Source organism: Kuraishia capsulata, genomic scaffold (genome assembly GCF_000576695.1).
Source record: "Kuraishia capsulata CBS 1993 genomic scaffold, Kuraishia_capsulata_scaffold_5, whole genome shotgun sequence".
NCBI lineage: Eukaryota > Fungi > Ascomycota > Pichiomycetes > Pichiales > Pichiaceae > Kuraishia > Kuraishia capsulata.
Genome location: NW_019172954.1, coordinates 621,169 through 638,423, shown reverse-complemented (window position 1 = coordinate 638,423; position 17,255 = coordinate 621,169). Strand labels below are relative to the sequence as shown.

The following is a 17,255-nucleotide window of genomic DNA, read 5'->3' as shown; positions in this document are numbered from 1 at the left end:
CATTGGCTTTTGGATAATGAATATGATCGATACAAGTGCCCGTATTTTGGTCATGGCCAGAAAAGTATAGCAAATGTAGATGATGATTGAATGGCACGCGGTCGGATATTGACAGGATGATTCAGGTCATTTTGGTGTTCGTAAATGGTGGTGAAACACCATTGGCATGGCCGTGGTGAATGTGTGTCGCTCGTGCCTTGAGGGCCTCGGCAAAGACTAAAGCTACCGGCCAAACAGGGGCATCTGCTAGAATCCGCACTCCCAATGAGAGCGACTTCGTAGAAAGCCTTCCAGAAGCAACTATTTCGGCGATCGGTTTAAGGTCGACGTCACCGTTTGGATTGAGAGCAAGCGCTGCGATTTCGTCATCCAGCGAATCAACATCAAGCGCCCCGTTGGCCTGAATCCGCAAAAACTCTGCGTAAGACGTGTTGTTTGAACCTTTTGGAAGAAGGCTCTTCTCAACCTTTTTGAGGATCGTCTCTGTTCTAAGCCACAAGACGCGGTCTGCTGGTGTGAGGCTTGATTGGGCCGTTCCTCTTGTGCGATAGTTCTCAAGATAGTTTTCGGCCCACTTCTCGGTTAAATAAAGGTATTCCGAGATGATCAAGATCGAGGTGAAGATACACGTGAGGAAGAAGATCGGAGTGCGTACCGAGGTTTTTTCGGCGTCCTTAGTGATTGAAATGATCTCAATCCAAAGGTTTACGATGGCAAGAGAGTAGTTCGAACCATCGCGCAATGCCTCTGGATCACTTTCCAAAGATTTCACCTCATAGTTGAGTCCAGTCCAGTCTCGCTTCCATACCTTGGCAAGAATTGGCGTTACACCGAGACACTTGCGGATCTTTGCAAACGATAAAAGAGGAAGAATCAGTTTGAGATAAGGGGTCTGGTTAATTAGGTGCAAGTTGTTTCCCGTAGGCACTAAAACACCGTCGTTACGCACATAAAGACTCTCCCAGGACTTGATAAGAGACTCGATCTTGGGACGCGAGATCATCCGCCACTTCATTGCACGGACACTCTCACGCTGGTCCATATTGCCAATGCTCGTTCTATCGTTGTATATCTCACCGTTGACAGACATTAGCAGCGAGAACATGCACTTAAGCCCAAGCTCAGAGTCGTTCTTATGGAGATGGTTTTGTAAATCGCGCCATGATTCGCGGAAAGACGATTTGGACCCATTTGCGAGCTCGCATAATTCAAATTTGGAAGTCACCTTGAGGCTAGAGTCTTCAATGCACGCAGCCCAATCTTCTGGGCTTTTGGCAAGCCAAAGGTTTTCATTCTTGCATGGAACACCGCAGTTCATGTCATCAGCCGATAGCGCGATTGGCTGTCCAATGATACAGGAACAGAGAATTCCAAGATAGTATAGACAATGAACTGTGCGAATACGGGACTGGGCAGTGATGAAATACTCGAAACACTGCGTCACCGAGTTTGGATCTTTGAGATTGACCGCAGGTGTCGGAACGAAGTTCTCGAAGGGTTGAGTCAAGTTTGTCGTTTTGACGAGTGAAACGAGCGAATTGAGCTGGCGCGGAGTCAAAGCAGTAACCTCAACGTCATTGTGAAACATTCCAAGAAACATATGAAGAAGCAATGACTGTGTGATGTAAAGAGGAACGTCGGTAAAGAAGCGCTCGCCCATCTTCTTCTCCATGTAGTTATGGATTAAAAACCGTGAAAAGTTGAAAAGAATCGACGAATTGCGCGCATGGAACGAATAGAGGGCACCTATAGATGCCATAGATAGAAGCAGCGCAATGTGATCAGATGACTGAGACAGCGAGCCCAAATGCACAAATGGAAAATACTTCGTGAACTCAAACTCGTACAAAGACAGATATCTGTTCAAATCTTCAAGGTTTGGGAACTGCGAAGGCTTCAGCTTGTACGTGGTAATCACGTATTCGCGCATTTCATGGGTGAACCGTTGAGAATCCGTGTTGTGATTGATTTGTTTGAAAAGATCGAGCTGCCGCGTACGGAAAAAAGACCCAAGGTCTGCAATCTGTGGACTACCCACCCCTGCTGAGCTACTTGGAGTAGACCGTTGGTGAGGAGATGCTGCAGAAGCCGACAAATTGGCTGTGGCGGACGCAGAACCTAATCCGGTGTCTGCTGTCGCGGGTGGGGTGTCCACGAAACCAATGTGGGACGACACCGTTGGGAATTCGTGGTCTATTGGAGCATTGATGAACTCGGCAAGCCAATCGTCCGTGATCGGAGAAGTTGGGTTTGCATCGAAGAAATCGCGCGGTCTCTTATTTGAGAGATCTCCCAGCAAATCAGACACATCATAGCCAGGATCAGCCGCATCCGCAAGATGATCACGTGGGGTAAGCTGTGGCGACGCAAACGTCACCTGATTGGGCCCAGAAGAGGTCTGATCGAAACCGTTTTCAAATCCGACGTATGACTGTGAAGTGGCTGCGCTGAAGGAAGCATGGCGGTGGTCTCTAAAGGTGTCTTGGTGGTTGTGTGTCTGTGGGGTCGCAGAGAACAGGCTTTCCGGTGTGAAATCCGGCAAATGTCCAAGCGGTGAATTAGCATCTCCCTCTCTTTTCGGGTCGAAAATGCTTGAGCCCATTCCATCGCTGGCACTGCCAGAAGTCACGGGACTTGCTCCATCTTCAGGCAGTGGAAGCTTGACAGCGGTATTGTTCCGCACTATGTTGATATGCTCGTTGGCATCTTCTGGGGTTTGGATGGTATCAGTAGCCACTTTGCGGGTGGTCTTGTTCTTTGTAATCGTCGGTAGCGATGTGTGTAGTTTCTGTTGGTGTCTTAGTACCAGATCGCGTCTGGCGAAGCAACGGCCGCAAGCAGCACATTGAAATGGTTTCTCATGAGTATGCGAACGCTCGTGTCTTTTCAAATGCTCCAAACGTGCAAACCCTCGCGTACAGATGGGACATGCGTGTGGACGCGGCTTGTCGGTCTTGATAGTTGCGGACTTCTTCGGAATCGGCTGGACGGTTGCGTCCAAAATTTCGGACATGTTGCAAAGCGATACGGAGATCACAGGTGCACAGCACGGCTAATCAGAATACAGCAGAGCAACAGGCTGCAAAGTTTGGATCTTCAGGGCTTTTCAGCACCTCGGAGTTGTGAACTTCTCCGGTGGGAAACAGATGGAAAACGTGGGAACAAAGCCGATGGCGGGCGAAAAATGGCGGAACACGAGGGGAATACTGGGAGCGTGATAGCAAGCCAGTGTTATTGAACGCGCGTCTTTTGAGCCGAATCAACAACGAAATGCGGCGAGTGGCTTCGGTTTCTTGTTGCCACAAGGGGATAAAATTTTGTGTCCTTTCTCGTTTCGAACAAGGGGAAGCCCAGGGTGGCGTGTATTGGCTAAAAATGAGGTCACTCTTTTGGGGAAAGAGTTGGTGAAAAGAAAAAAGATGATGATGATTCCGGAATAAATTCGGCGTAAAGAAACAAGAGCAAGGCTGTCTGAGGTCTAAGAAAGATATTACAAATGAGATAAACGAAGAGCTGAAAGGGATAAGTCCCCTGGAATGTGAGCTTACAAGAAGGGTTAGTGCTCGTAGCCTCCAGACGCAAGCAGTGTAGACGAGATCTCGGGGATCACTTTTCGGCACGTGGCGTTTAATGATTTAGGCATTTAGATTTTGAAACATATTTAGATGTTCGTCTGTTGAGCTGGCCCTGCTTATCATATACCAAGAGGTTCAAACGTCAAGGTTCTCTTGGCTGCCAAGTGCTTACATATGCGACACTTATGGGCATTAGGTCCGCGCCGGCCCCGGGAACCTGTTTCTGGGCTTAGTTGTGTGCAGGAGCTGATAGCCCGCCGCACAGCAATGGAGTGGACGAACGAAGCTGCCGTTTGGGTTGGCGGTCCATCCATTCACGTAGTCCAATCTGTAACATCCAGCTGCACGAAGTAGAGATACCAAACTCTGAGTTCTGGTCACGCAGCTACCAATTCTAACTCATAGCACTAGTCGTTCTATTTTCCATCACCTGATTGGTCTACACCATGTTATTGCCGTGCTCCTACCAGAAAAAATTTTATCACGTGAATGTAAATCAATTAAAACACGCCTAGTCATCGAACCCCCGCAAAATGAAGCGGAGAGAACAAATTCGTCGTCGTTACTTCACAACAGCACCAGCCAAGCAATTTTGATGCAGAGAGTCAGAACAGGGTGCCGTAACTGCAGAAGGAGGCACAAAAAGTGCGATGAATTGCGACCTGTGTGCACCAGCTGCTCGAAAAAGGGGGAGACGTGCCAATGGCCCTTGAAAGGAGATGTGATCAGGATCAACACTGGGGATTCCGTTAAAAAGTCCAATGGATCACCTGAAAATGCAAAAACTCCATCCACAGTTCACTCTGAAGTTGCTGGTTCTGTGGGCTCGGAGGTTGCTTCTACATCGCCTGTACATGGCGAATACAACTACGACGACTATGATGTGCTCCACAACGTGTTTCGAGACTATATGTTTCTGAACGCATTCACAACAAACCCATTGGAGCCTTTCTATCTGGAGGCTGAGGCGCTGGAAGTGACTCACTCGCTTGACAATTTTGTCACGGAGCCTCCACCGCCCGATTTGCCTCAAGACGAGAAAATCAGACTCTTGAACAGGTACATCTCGGAGGTTGCACCCTGGCTGGACATGTTTGACCACCGCAACCAGTTTACGTCACGCTTGCCTCTTATGGTTAAAGAGAGGGCTCTACTGTATTCGATTCTTACAATCGCTAGTCGACAACAGGAAAAGTTTGATACTTCCGCAAAGGAGCGCACTTTTCGGCTCTACGAGCAATGTCTCACCCATCTGTTGCCCAAGGTGAAGCAGGTTCCGTCTATGGATATTGTGTCGAGTTGTGTCATACTTTGTTGTTTTGAGATGATGGCTTCGAATAGTCCAAGTCCTGCCTGGAGAAAACATCTAGAAGGCTGTGCCGAGCTGTTCAAGACAGCCGAAGTAAACGGCTTTTCCGGAGAACTCAAAAGCGCCGTATTTTGGTGCTTCGCCCGAATGGACATAAGTTTCGCCATTGCTGGGAGAATGCGGACGGTAATACCTTGCGAAAGGTGGTTGCCAGCAGGAAGTTCAGTGTACGATGCGCGTTCTTTATTCCATAAAAATGTTACTTGGAACGAGGCCTGCGATAACTTTGCCAACTACAGTGTGTTTTTGATGTCGCGTGTGCTGAACCTCATTTTTGCGCCATCGTTGGAGCCTAAAGAGTTTGAATCGGAGTGGCTACGATTATTTAATGAACTGTCTCTTTGGTGGGACGAGCGGCCGGGAGAGATGCGCCCAGTTGAATTTCAAAACCCAAGTAACGAGGTTCCTTTTCCGAAAATCCTCTATTGTGTTTCACCTGCGATCTCTGGGAATCAGCTTTTCCACACATCGGCAATTTTGCTAATGTCGAACCGACCTCGGGTTGATGTTTCCGATTCTGGAATCCTCACCAGACCTTTGATCTGGCATGCAAAGCAGATTGTGGGCATTTCCCTTACAAACGATCACCACGGTTGTCTCATCAACTCGCTTCAGCCTCTGTATGTTGCTGGGACTCTTTTGAGTCATCCCTCCGAGCACAAGATCATTGTGGATCTTTTGTATGCGATTGAAAAGAGGACTGGATGGTCCATGTCATGGCGCGCCCACGATCTCAAACGTTACTGGGGCCTTTTGGATAGATAATAGGTCACTTTGAGTGCGTCGACATATCACCTCCATATGGTGGAAATGACAGTTGAGTCTTTACTGCTTGGACCTCGCGTTCAGCCTAATTGTCTGGGAATCACTAAAATAATGGACTCTGTTCTTTCCCTCACGTTCTGCCAGTTGATTAGGTTTTATCAGAACTATAAACTGATGTAATATTTTCGTTTTCTTTTTCTTCAGTTATAGTAGGTGGTTCTTTAATCTGCTGTTTAGTAAGTTAGTTCTAATCGATTTCAATCTTTTTTACCAGAAATATTCAGCCATAATTAACTATAATCAAGTGGAGCTCTTTGATACCACATTCTGCTATTCAGGTTAAACTCATAAAATCGCTATTGGCTCATCTGTATCCGATTCTAGCCTCTTCTAACAACTTCTATAACTCAGTCCTCTATCAAAATCCATCAGTTCAAGTCCTGGAAAGTCCACAACGAATCATGATCCTCCTGGAAGCTTTTGTAGTATTTTTCAATCTTATGAGCAATCTTCTCACCAGTAAAGCCAAAGAAATTGTAAGCGTCCTTGCCAGGCAATGACTTGCCGAAGGAGGACATACTAAAACCGGCAGTAGCGTATCTTTCCCATCCATTCACAGCGTACGCCTCAACGATGATGGTTGGTACCTTTCCTCTTCTCAGAATAGAGGCCTTGTACTCTTTGGACTGTCTCTCAAACAGCTCGACACATGGGAAGCTGATGACCCGCACGCGGATGCCTCTCTGCTCGAGTAGTTTGGCAGCCTCGAGTCCGAATCCGAGTTCCGCACCGGTACCAAGGATCTGGAGATCAGCATCATCGGGTCCGTATAGGGTATAAGCTCCCAGCTTGACCTTGTTTCTGTCAGTAAGGCCCACAAATTGTGGAAGATTTTGTCTGGAGCAGGAGATGATGGAGGAGGTGGACTTGGCCTCGATAGCACACTCCCAACTACCAGCAGCCTCCTCGGTATCACATGGACGAAGATACAGCAAATTTGGCAATGCCCTGTAGAAATTGGTCAATGCAATTGGCTGGTGGGTAGGGCCATCTTCTCCGGTTCCGATGGAGTCGTGGGTACCAACATGGATGACCTGCAGCTCTTGCAGGGCACCCATGCGGACAGCTGGAGCTGCATACAAATAGAACATGAAGAAGGTGGAGGTGATTGGAATAAAGGTTCCCTTGTTATAGGCAGCCAGTCCGTTCGAAATCGCACACATGGCATGTTCACGGATACCGTAGTGGATGTAACGGCCCGAGTAGTCGCCGTTGGCTCCACAGCTTACACGGACTTCGGGGTTCTGGAAATCCACTTTGTCTTTGTAAGCCATGTTGACAGAAGGAGTCAAATCCGCAGTTCCGACCATGAAAGAGTTGATGTGCTGGGCCAGTGGGTTGGCGACCAAACCGCTGGACTTACGTGTTGCGGTTGGGGTGGAGGGGAACTCCAAAGGAATGTATTTCTTCCAGTCTGAAGGCAGCTCTCCCTTAACCCTCCGAGCAAAATCTGCACCAAGTTCAGGGTATGCAGCATTGTAAGATTCAACCAAATCGGACCAATCACGTTGCAACTTTTCACCTCTGATAACAGCATCGCCGAAGAAGCGGTAAACCTGTGGGGACACCACAAAGTACTCCTTGGGATCAAATCCAAAGTGCTCCTTCAATTTCTCAACTGATGATGTACCAAAGGCTGCACCATGAGCTGCTGCAGTTCCCTGAATATCGGCACCAATTCCGATAATGGTGTGGATATTGATGAGAGTGGGCTTGGATGTGGTCTTGGCCTCGTGGATAGCAGCGACGATTCCATCAACATCATTGCACCCGTCTTCGATCTCCAAAACATCCCAATTGCAAGCTCTAAACTTGGCGTTGATATCTTCGGTGTTAGTGATATCTACGCTTCCGTCACACGTAATCTGGTTGTTATCGTACAACACCGTGAGGTTGCCCAGACCGAGATGGCCTGCCAGAGAAATTGCCTCCAGCGCTACTCCCTCTTGCAAACAAGCATCTCCAATCATACAGTAGATCCTTGAATCCACAACGTCAAAGCCCGGCCTATTATAAGTGGCTGCAAGATTCTTGGCCGCAATAGCCATCCCCACAGAGTTGGCTATGCCCTGGCCCAATGGCCCGGTGGTCACTTCGATCCCCGGGTGCTCAATCTCCGGGTGGCCGGGACAAAATGATTCCAGCTCGTTGGAATGATATGATTTGAGTTGGTCCATTGTCATGTGCTCGTATCCAACCAAATGGAGGAAGGTGTATTGAAAGAGACAAGCGTGACCATTCGAAAGAACGAAACGGTCTCTGTTGAAATAGTTGGGGTCGCGTGGAGAGTAACGCATTGTGTACTTCCACAACGCGATTCCGATCGCCGCCATACCCATGGCTCCTCCGGGGTGACCCCCACCATAGTGTTGAACGAGGTCTGCTATCAACACTCTGAAGGTGCGCAGCACCAGATCATGCTCTTCTGCTTTAGTGACCGTCATTCTTTCTTCTAATCAATTACAACTTGAAATGGTAGAAGAGGTTTCTTCAAGAGCTTTTCAGGCCCGCAACTGTCTATTTATATTTCGAAGTGGTTCTAGTGTGATCACGCGAAGACTGGGTATTTGCGGTTACTGAGCTGGAACGTCTAAAAGTGCCCGATGAGGAAGTAATACACGCATTTGGGCTTCCCCCTGGCCCAACGCGGAAATAAACCGCAGTCACTATCTAAGGTGTCTGGCAAAAATCTGTTTGTTTGCCGGAAGACGCTCGCCTGTTTTTCCGTCTCTGGAAACCGTGGGCAAACCGTGTCTCAACCGTAGGAACTCGTCCGTTGCCGAGGCTGGTTAATAGTGTGGGGAAACAAAAGAGCAGCCATTAAAGCTCTCTGGGCTAGCCGAATGCTGTCAACCCCTACTCCCGAATCCGGCAAGATTAATTCTAAATTAACCTCTAGATGCTATTTCAGGGTCTCTTGACAGGTTTACGCAAGTTTGTATATATCCGATGAGATGGTGTCCGTTGATAACTTTCTGCCCCCCCCCCCCCCCCCCTTGTTCAACCCCCCCACATCCGTAGCTCATGCGGCAACTTATTTGCTAATACACTTATAAGCTTTGCGTCTCCGTTCTTCAAGGCAGTCCAGCATTTCCCCCCTGATTGAATTACGATGAACAAGTGAGCGAGAATCTGTCTTTAAGCACTCTGCAAAAAAAAATCGTATAAACATTTATATGTATACTTCTTCGAATACAATCCTGTCCCCGGCTTAACTTTCCCACCGCTGCAAGAACTCCGAGAACCTTGCCGTCTGCGCCGCAAATTATTGGTAGATACACCACCTCCACATGGTCCCTGTTTTAAATTGCATCCTGCGACACAAGGAGTAGATCGTGATCGGCATAACAAAGGCTATTGTTTCAAGCTTGGTTGAATCAGAAATTATCTTCATGTTGAACACCACCTCCGTGGCTGGAATCATTGCCGGGCGTGACCCGTTCGAATACAGCTCTTCGTCGCCTTACACGCTATTCTTCTTTCAAGCCATAGTGATCATAGTGTTTGCGGAACTTTTATATGTGCCACTACGTCGTCTCAAACAGCCAAAGGTCATTGCCGAGGTTATTGGAGGTATCCTTCTTGGTCCAAGTGCCATTGGGAAGATTCCGGGGTTCACCAAGACGGTGTTTCCCGATGCATCTATTCCGGGGTTAACGTTGATGGCCAATGTTGGTGTCTGTCTGCTGCTTTTCATCGTTGGGTGTGAGGTTGACCTTCATTTCATCAAGAAACATATGCGTGTGGCTCTTTCTGTTGGTATCTTCAACATGGCTGTGCCTTTTGGATTGGGATGTTTGATCTCTATTGGACTCTGGAAGGACTACAGGGAAACCGTTGAGCCACACATCAAGTTCACCACATTTCTGGTGTTTGTGGCGGTTGCAATGTGTATTACTGCATTCCCTGTGCTTGCGCGTATTCTCACTCAGCTCAAACTTGTGAAGGACCGTGTAGGAGTCATTGTGCTTGCTGCTGGTGTCACCAACGATTTACTGGGCTGGGTTCTGCTTGCTTTGTGTGTTACTCTAGCCAACTCCTCCAAACCGGAAACCACAGGATATATAGTGCTCGTGGCACTTGGCTGGATGCTCTTCGTGATTTTCCCAGTTAGATGGACACTGCGGTGGTTTCTGTTCAATGTGGTGAAAGACATCGACAACCACAGTGGACCCTCCCAACTGTCTACACTGGTTATTTTGTGCACCGCATTATTATCGGCTTTTTTTACAGATATCATCGGAGTTCATGCTATTTTTGGTGCGTTTGTTGTGGGAACAATAGTCCCTCGCGAAAACGATTACGTTGCGCGTTTGGCTGCACGCATTGAAGATCTGGTCTACGTGATGCTGATCCCACTCTACTTCGCGCTCGCGGGACTCAATGTGAACTTGGGGCTTCTCAGTCAAGGAAGGGACTGGGGATATATTATTGGGATTATATCGCTTGCAATGGTTGGAAAGATTGGAGGAGGTTTTATTGCTGCTAAGTTCAACGGGCTGTATTCGCGGGAATCTGTTGCCGTTGGGGTTCTCATGTCTTGTAAGGGAATTGTTGAAATTGTTGTTCTCAAGACTGGTCTCAGTGCCTCTATTATTACTCCAAAACTTTACTCTATGTTTATCGTGATGGCTCTGGCCACCACTGTTTTCACCACTCCCTTGACTCTTCTTGTCTATCCAGAAAGTTACAGACAAAACGTTCAAAAGTGGCTCAAGAACAGAGAGTTCGCCGAGCGTATTTCCATCCAGGACTCGGACAAGGGTGACAAGGGGTCTGTTCGCGAAGTGGGCGGGTCCCTGGAAGTTTCGCAAGTGCCAGATGTGACCCTCCAGACTTTTGATGAGTTCTCGATCCCAAAGATCATTTTTTCTATCACAAACACAGAAAGTGTATCGAATGCAATGGTTTTTATCGAAAGAGTGTGTCAGGTCTCTAATGGTGGAAGGGGGACATCAGTTCATGCTCTTTACATCAAACAGTTGACCGAGAGAATCTCGGACCTGATCCTGGCTTCAAACTACACGGCCACAGCTAACGAAGTTGGGAAACATAAACTAAATGCAACTCTGAGTATTCTCAAGATTTTTTGTGGATTCAAAAATGTCGATTTCTCATCGGAAATTCGTTTTGTTTCCAGCGACGAACACTCGGTGTTTGCGGGTCTCTCTGGAGAAGATTTCGACGTTAGTGCCTTGCTCCTCCATTTCGTCCACCAGAAGAAGTTTTTGGATCTGCTGGTAGACTCTGATGGTTTGATAGATAGCCTAAGAGCTCTGAAGAGTGGAACCGGTTCCCACATTGGTGTTTTCGTTAACAATAACCAAGAGGACAACAACCAGGATGCCGGTGATGAAGATGCGACTGATGATTCGTCGCTGTTCTCTACACAGACCATCCTCAATCCCGAAAGTTTCCAGTTGACTACAATTACGCTTGTTCTCAATTTTAGCGGGGCTCCGCGTTTATCGGTGACGGATCTAGTTGCTTTGAAGCTTCTTTTGCGGTTAGCAGCTTCAGAGAGGATAGAGCTCGCTTCCATAATGGTCAACGCAGCGAATTGTCCGACCGAAGAGATTGATGCGCTAAAATGGGTTACCAAGGGACTCACTGAGGTCAATCTTTTACTTTGCACGGAAACGGGCGAATTTGAGGCATTTATCGACTCAAACAGTCCGAGCTTCAGCGGAATTTCCAACCTAGTCTTGGTCTCGTCGAATGAGGCCCATGACGAAATGAAGTTTGTGGAGGAGTCCATTCGTCGCAACAGCAAGTTGCTTGTTTTGTATCAGTAAACAATATTGTGAAGATATTCGCCAAAAAGCAAAATTTTTCAATGTAGAATCAAATATTGCTCGTATAAGATCCGTGCGGCTCTTCGGTTGTTTAACGTTTTGTGTGTGCGGACAGAAAAAAAGGAAAAAAAACTTCGTGCGCGGGCGAGCCGCAAATATTCGGCCTTTTCGGTTTCTAGTCAACTAAGCCAAGAGATTTCACTGAGTTTGCAACGATCGCAATAAACCCCAATGGAATTTGACTTTGGTAGACGCATGTGTTCCAAAACGTAAAGCCGTGCGTTTTCGAGTGATCCGCCAAAGCGGTCTCGCCCTAGGCTTTAAAAAGCTAAAACAGATGAAAGATTGTATACTTTTTGTACAGCAAGGGTGTCGGCAGAACTGATTGAAATGATAAGATAGAGAATCAATCAAACGACGTTTTGGGACGGTGCGGATCCTGGCAGGCCTTGCATTCCCTTTTGCGCGGCTTCCCCCACTTGGCACATGTAGTTGGCGGTTAACTCCATTGTGTGCCTTTGAGCGTAAATTGAAATGACCTTTTTTTAAATATTTGAGCTAAGCCCGTTAGGAAGTTGCTGTACAAAAAAATCGGCGTTTTTTTATAGAGATTTGTACTGCTCTTCGCAGTCCAAAAGCCATCCGCTGAAATGAGTGTTTGTGTGTGAGAAAAAGGCTACAACGGCTGTTTTTTTGCCAAATTTTCCGCGGTTTCAAGCTAACCTCTTCGAAACCCGCAGATCCACCTGAAGCTTATCAAAACATTAAACAAAGGAACTGATTTATATCATGTCGGAGGCTTCATCGGCGTTCACCTTCATTGATGCATCCCACAGCAGGCCCAAAATGTTCTCAAGGGAGCATCCCCCGCGGCTACTTGGCGGCAAGCTCATCTCCCCCAAATAGGCCAGGAAAAGGAATTTTTGGCAATTGCGGAATCTAATTTAGCGGTAGCTGCATAGATAGTCAGATACGTTGTTTTTTTTTCCATCGCATAAATATGAGAGCAAGGTTTCCGTTTTCTTTGTTCTACTTTTTTGCATAGCTCAAGTGAACATCTTTTGCAGTTATGGGTGTCTTCGACCATATCAAGAACCGTAACGACGCCTCGTTGGTCCAAGGTACTACTTTCACGGCTAACGACGAAAGCAGTCAGAAGGCCGATGGTGAGGCTGCTTTGGAGCAATCCGCTGAAGATTCATCAGACTCTACCAGTCTGGAGGCTCTGAACGAGAAGGAAGTTGCCCTGCATCCCAATGAAGTTACCGAGGATGCTCTTCCAGGTGTTCAGAAGGCAGAGGCCGCTGCGCTTGTTTGGAGCAAAACCGCGGTTTATCTGACCTACGCTTGGATTTGGCTGTGCTTCTTCATGTTGGCTCTTCAACAGTCGATTGGAAGCAACGTTCAATCGTTTGCCTACGCAGACTTCTCTGCTGCTCCGGAAGTGAGTACGGCGGGTATCTTGGCGTCTATTATTGGTGGTGTTTTGAAACTGCCAATTGCCAAAACCTTGAACATTGTGGGACGTGCCGAGGGTTTCCTTCTTTTCGTCGGTGTTTACATTCTGGGAATCATAATTCTTGCTGCTTGCAACGGACCCAACTCCTATGCTGCTGGCTATGTACTTTACTGGATCGGCTACGATGCGATCTACATGATTTTGGATATCTTCATCGCCGATACCTCTGGATTGAAGAACAGAGCCTTTGCATTTGGTTTCGCCAGTACTCCATTCATCTGTACCGCTTTCACTGGTCCCCTTGCTGCTCAGTCGTTCCTGAAGATGACTACCTGGAGATGGGCTTACGGAGCTTTCGCTATCATCATGCCTTTTGTGTTTGTTCCTCTGGCTCTTGTCTTCAAGTTCTACCAACTCAAGGCTGAGAAGATGGGTCTTTTCGTCAGAGACAAGAGTGGCCGTTCCTTCGCTCAATCCCTTATGTTTTACATTCACGAGTTTGACGTCGTTGGTGCTTTCATCTTGATGGCTGCTTTCATTCTGTTCTTGCTGCCATTCAGTCTTGAGACCTACGGCCGTGCTGGCTACAAGAGTGCCACCTTCATCGCCATGGTGGTGATCGGATTTTTGCTGTTCTTTGTCTTTGCTGCTTGGGAGAAGTTCTTCGCTCGCACCCACTTCGTCAAATGGGAGTTGTTCCGTCAAAGAACCGTTCTGGGTGCTTTCTGCACTGCAGCCATTCTCTACTTCAGTTTCTACTCTTGGGATCTGTACTACTACAACTTTGTCTATGTTGTCTACAACTTGAGTGTTTCCAACACTGGTTACATGTCGCAGATCTACAACATTGGCTCTACTTTCTGGTCAGTGGTGTTTGGTGTGTGGGTTCGCTACATCAAGACCTTCAAGTATACCTGTCTCTTTTTCGGTCTTCCACTCATGTTCCTCGGTGCCGGTCTTATGATCCGCTTCCGTGGCCAAGAGAGCAACATTGGCTACATCGTCATGTGTCAGATCTTCATTGCCTTTGCAGGTGGTACTCTTGTCATCGGTGAGGACATGGCTGTCATGGCTGCTGCCGACCGTGAAGGTGTTCCAATGATGCTTTCGATTTTGGGTCTCAGTTCGAGTGTGGGAGGTGCCATTGGTTATGCCGTGGCAGCTGCCATTTACGACAACATCTTCCCATCTGCTTTGCGTAAGGCTTTACCTGCTGACTCTGCTGATGATCTTTGGTCTACCATCTACCTTGGCGGTGTTACTGTCCAGCGTTCTTACCCAGTTGGAGGAGACATCAGAAATGCCATCAACTACGCTTGGGGTCAATCCCAGAGAAACGGTGCCATCTCGGCCACCTGCATTCTGGTATTGGCAATTCCTTCAATTGGTATCTGGAAAAACTACAGAATCGACAAGAAGCAGAACAAGGGTACTGTTATCTAAGCTTAATTTTATATATAAAGTCTGATATGATCTATGCGTTCTAACGTGATTTTTAAAGGGTAGAGTGCACTCGGAAATTAAAAAAGGCTCGAGGTTTGGAGATGCAGATGTAGATGCAGATCAACGAGATAAGATCTTATAGATAAGATAGGTAGTACTAAAATATAGCGAAGAAGGAGCGAGTAGGCGAAGTGGGTAGTTTTTGAGTCTTGCTTCTAAAAATTCAGTTGAGTAAAGTCATTTTTAACATATTTTTTTCTGAACTCCTGTGCGTATCAATGTAACTCATTTGCATATTTAACTGGAAATCTGAAAAATTTCTCATTTCTGGCCAATGCAAATCGTGCAGACAGATATTACCAAAGGGTATATTTGGTAATAATTTTGGATTCGAGTACAAGTACTTGTAGAAACCAAATCAAAAGTACTTTACCAATTCTAAAAATTGAAATATATTACTTTTGGTTCTCTTTCTCCACCTTGGAAAGCTCTTGTAGCCCTCCACATTTGAGCGGTTACGCAGCCCCGCTAAATAAAATGATCTTCTTATCAAAGCTGCGCTCGCATTAGAGATAAGAAATTCAGAAACATGAGTTTGCGCCAGGGGTTTTTGCGCCTAATCTGGTCGTTCCAGGCGCATAGCTAATTAATATTTGATTAACGTTTGTAATATAAAATAAATAGCAAAACTCCGTTATTTGCTCAAATTCATTCTGATTCGTTTGGTATACAATGGTAACCATCAGACCTGTGGAGAAGTCCGACCATGACGAATGGTTGGCCCTGTTTTCGGGACCCTCGTCATATCTTGAGTTTTATGAAAGTAAACTCGATAAAGAGACCATAGAATTTACATTTGCGCGTTTTTTAGATACCGAGGTACCCATGTGGTGTGTGGTAGCTGTTGATGGAGACGGCAGGCTGGTGGGGTTTGCGCATTACCTTAGGCACTTGGATACCTGGAACATGCGCGATAGGATTTATCTGAATGACCTGTTTGTCAAGGTGGATGGAAGGCTTAAAGGCATTGGAAGAGCTTTGATTGAGAATGTCTACGCAGAAGCAAAGGCTATGGGATGTTTCAAGGTTTATTGGATGACACAGTTTGAGAACCATCGTGCACAGTTGCTCTATACTAGGGTGGGAAAGAAGTCAGGATTTCTGGTTTACGACAATCCTAACCCTGAGCTTTGATTTGACATTTGACATTCGAAGGATGAAAAGTTTGGGGCTCTTTGAGGATATTTATGGTTTTGCCGATGTTGATAGCAGTGGTATTTGCAACGCGGCGACTATAATTTGTGATGGAGACCACCACCTTCAGCCCTATCAGGTAGTAAAATTACCACCCAATGGCACTACAATTTTTTCCAAAAAGAGGCCTATCGTTAAAAAAATATTATCATAGGACTTCGTTAATCGTATGTCGCATATAGTATCGTATATCGTGTCGCATTAACATAAGCAGGAATCAAATAGGGCAATCCAAGTGTTTAAACCAGCGACTTCTCAGCCTTCTCGGCGTTGTAGGCGTAAGGCATAAGGAAGCGCTTTGACTTAGGGATGCGAGCATAACTGTTCTCCTCAGAGGTGAGGCCCTCGTAGACGGCATAGTATCCACCGCAAGAGGTAAGGAACGCAAATACACCTGCTGCGGTCTCAACATTGGGATGAGTACCAAAAATGGAAATTGTCCAAAGAAGCATAAAGAACCAGAGGCAGAAGGTGGTGCAGAACAAAGGAATAGTAGACCTAAAAGTGCAAGTCCAAAGCAAGAAGTCAAAGACTGTCCAGGCTGACAAGAACAAACCAAAGGCACTAGCGAAGGTGTCGGAATCGTAGGCAGACTGAGCACCAAAGTCATTGGTGGCAATTCCACCAATGCCAGCCCAGAATCCACCCAGACTAAGCAGTAGAGCTGCCGCAAAAGTGTTTTCAACAACAATGCACCAAATACCAGCAATTATTTGAATTAAACCGGCAGAGAAATAGAAGGTAGAGCCCAGAATGATGAGGTTGTCAACGGAATGGGCACGACAAAGAATTAAGCCTAAAGTGAACAGTGTCGTAGCCATAACAGACATTCCCGCAGGAACAGGATTGGCAAATTTGCGTGTTGGTGCGGGAAAGTAACCGGTAGCCAGATTTGCAGTTGAAGGAGGGTTATAAAAGATTTCTGGCTGTTGGACAATTGGAGTGCCCTTCTCGGAATCTGGGGTTGCAGCTGGGTTTGCAGCTGTCTCGCCTGAATGTGTCGCAGTAATGTCTGTCATTGATGTTATAGAAAATAGATGAGTAGCTTGGAAAGTTATCCGTGGTATTTTTTTGTGTTTCAAACTTTCAATCAGAAGGGAATCCCCTCATCATTATATATGCACCCGAATGCAGGGCTACTCATCAGACGATACGTTCGAAACTCCACTCATCGGAAGAAACCGGATCACGCAAAGTCTCTATCACACCAGAAAAACCCAAATAAAGAGGTCACGTCCCGAAAATCCCTCAAAATTAATGGGCCTACCCCTGTATCTCTTACGACAACTGGTACTTACTATTTTTAAGGCTATCTTACATGCATGAATCGTCAGTTTCCGTGCATCAACCAAACCGTTTTGCGTGCGGCTTTTAAGCAGGGGAGCAGGAACTCAAGGTTAGTGGGCTTTATGGTTGATGATAAGCACAAATTTAGTGGCCGGAATCAAGAAATCAAACTCAATGAAATGAAAAATAAAGTCTTTGCGCTAATAAATTGTTACTAAATTAGCACGGAATGGTTTGGAACATAGGCT

At 46.6% G+C, this 17,255-nt stretch overlaps 7 protein-coding genes across 7 annotated transcripts; 4 read left to right on the top strand and 3 right to left on the bottom strand.

The window, feature by feature from the left end:
- Positions 1–121: 121 nt before the first annotated feature.
- KUCA_T00004312001 (uncharacterized protein) lies at positions 122–3,013 on the bottom strand (the record flags this gene model as incomplete). Its single annotated transcript, XM_022601034.1, has 1 exon — positions 122–3,013. The coding sequence occupies one exon, from the start codon at positions 3,011–3,013 to the stop codon at positions 122–124; it is 2,892 nt and encodes a 963-aa protein (XP_022460320.1).
- Positions 3,014–4,170: 1,157 nt separating this feature from the next.
- KUCA_T00004311001 (uncharacterized protein) lies at positions 4,171–5,709 on the top strand (the record flags this gene model as incomplete). The annotated part of the gene is made up of 1 exon (XM_022601033.1): positions 4,171–5,709. The coding sequence occupies one exon, from the start codon at positions 4,171–4,173 to the stop codon at positions 5,707–5,709; it is 1,539 nt and encodes a 512-aa protein (XP_022460319.1).
- Positions 5,710–6,137: 428 nt separating this feature from the next.
- Positions 6,138–8,213, bottom strand: KUCA_T00004310001 (uncharacterized protein; the record flags this gene model as incomplete). The annotated part of the gene is made up of 1 exon (XM_022601032.1): positions 6,138–8,213. One exon carries the CDS (start codon positions 8,211–8,213, stop codon positions 6,138–6,140), a length of 2,076 nt encoding a protein of 691 aa, XP_022460318.1.
- A 948-nt stretch (positions 8,214–9,161) lies between these two features.
- Positions 9,162–11,564, top strand: KUCA_T00004309001 (uncharacterized protein; the record flags this gene model as incomplete). Its single annotated transcript, XM_022601031.1, has 1 exon — positions 9,162–11,564. One exon carries the CDS (start codon positions 9,162–9,164, stop codon positions 11,562–11,564), a length of 2,403 nt encoding a protein of 800 aa, XP_022460317.1.
- A 1,069-nt stretch (positions 11,565–12,633) lies between these two features.
- KUCA_T00004308001 (uncharacterized protein) lies at positions 12,634–14,466 on the top strand (the record flags this gene model as incomplete). The annotated part of the gene is made up of 1 exon (XM_022601029.1): positions 12,634–14,466. One exon carries the CDS (start codon positions 12,634–12,636, stop codon positions 14,464–14,466), a length of 1,833 nt encoding a protein of 610 aa, XP_022460316.1.
- Positions 14,467–15,198: 732 nt separating this feature from the next.
- On the top strand, positions 15,199–15,660 carry KUCA_T00004307001 (uncharacterized protein; the record flags this gene model as incomplete). Its single annotated transcript, XM_022601028.1, has 1 exon — positions 15,199–15,660. One exon carries the CDS (start codon positions 15,199–15,201, stop codon positions 15,658–15,660), a length of 462 nt encoding a protein of 153 aa, XP_022460315.1.
- Positions 15,661–15,959: 299 nt separating this feature from the next.
- Positions 15,960–16,739, bottom strand: KUCA_T00004306001 (uncharacterized protein; the record flags this gene model as incomplete). Its single annotated transcript, XM_022601027.1, has 1 exon — positions 15,960–16,739. One exon carries the CDS (start codon positions 16,737–16,739, stop codon positions 15,960–15,962), a length of 780 nt encoding a protein of 259 aa, XP_022460314.1.
- Positions 16,740–17,255: the final 516 nt, after the last annotated feature.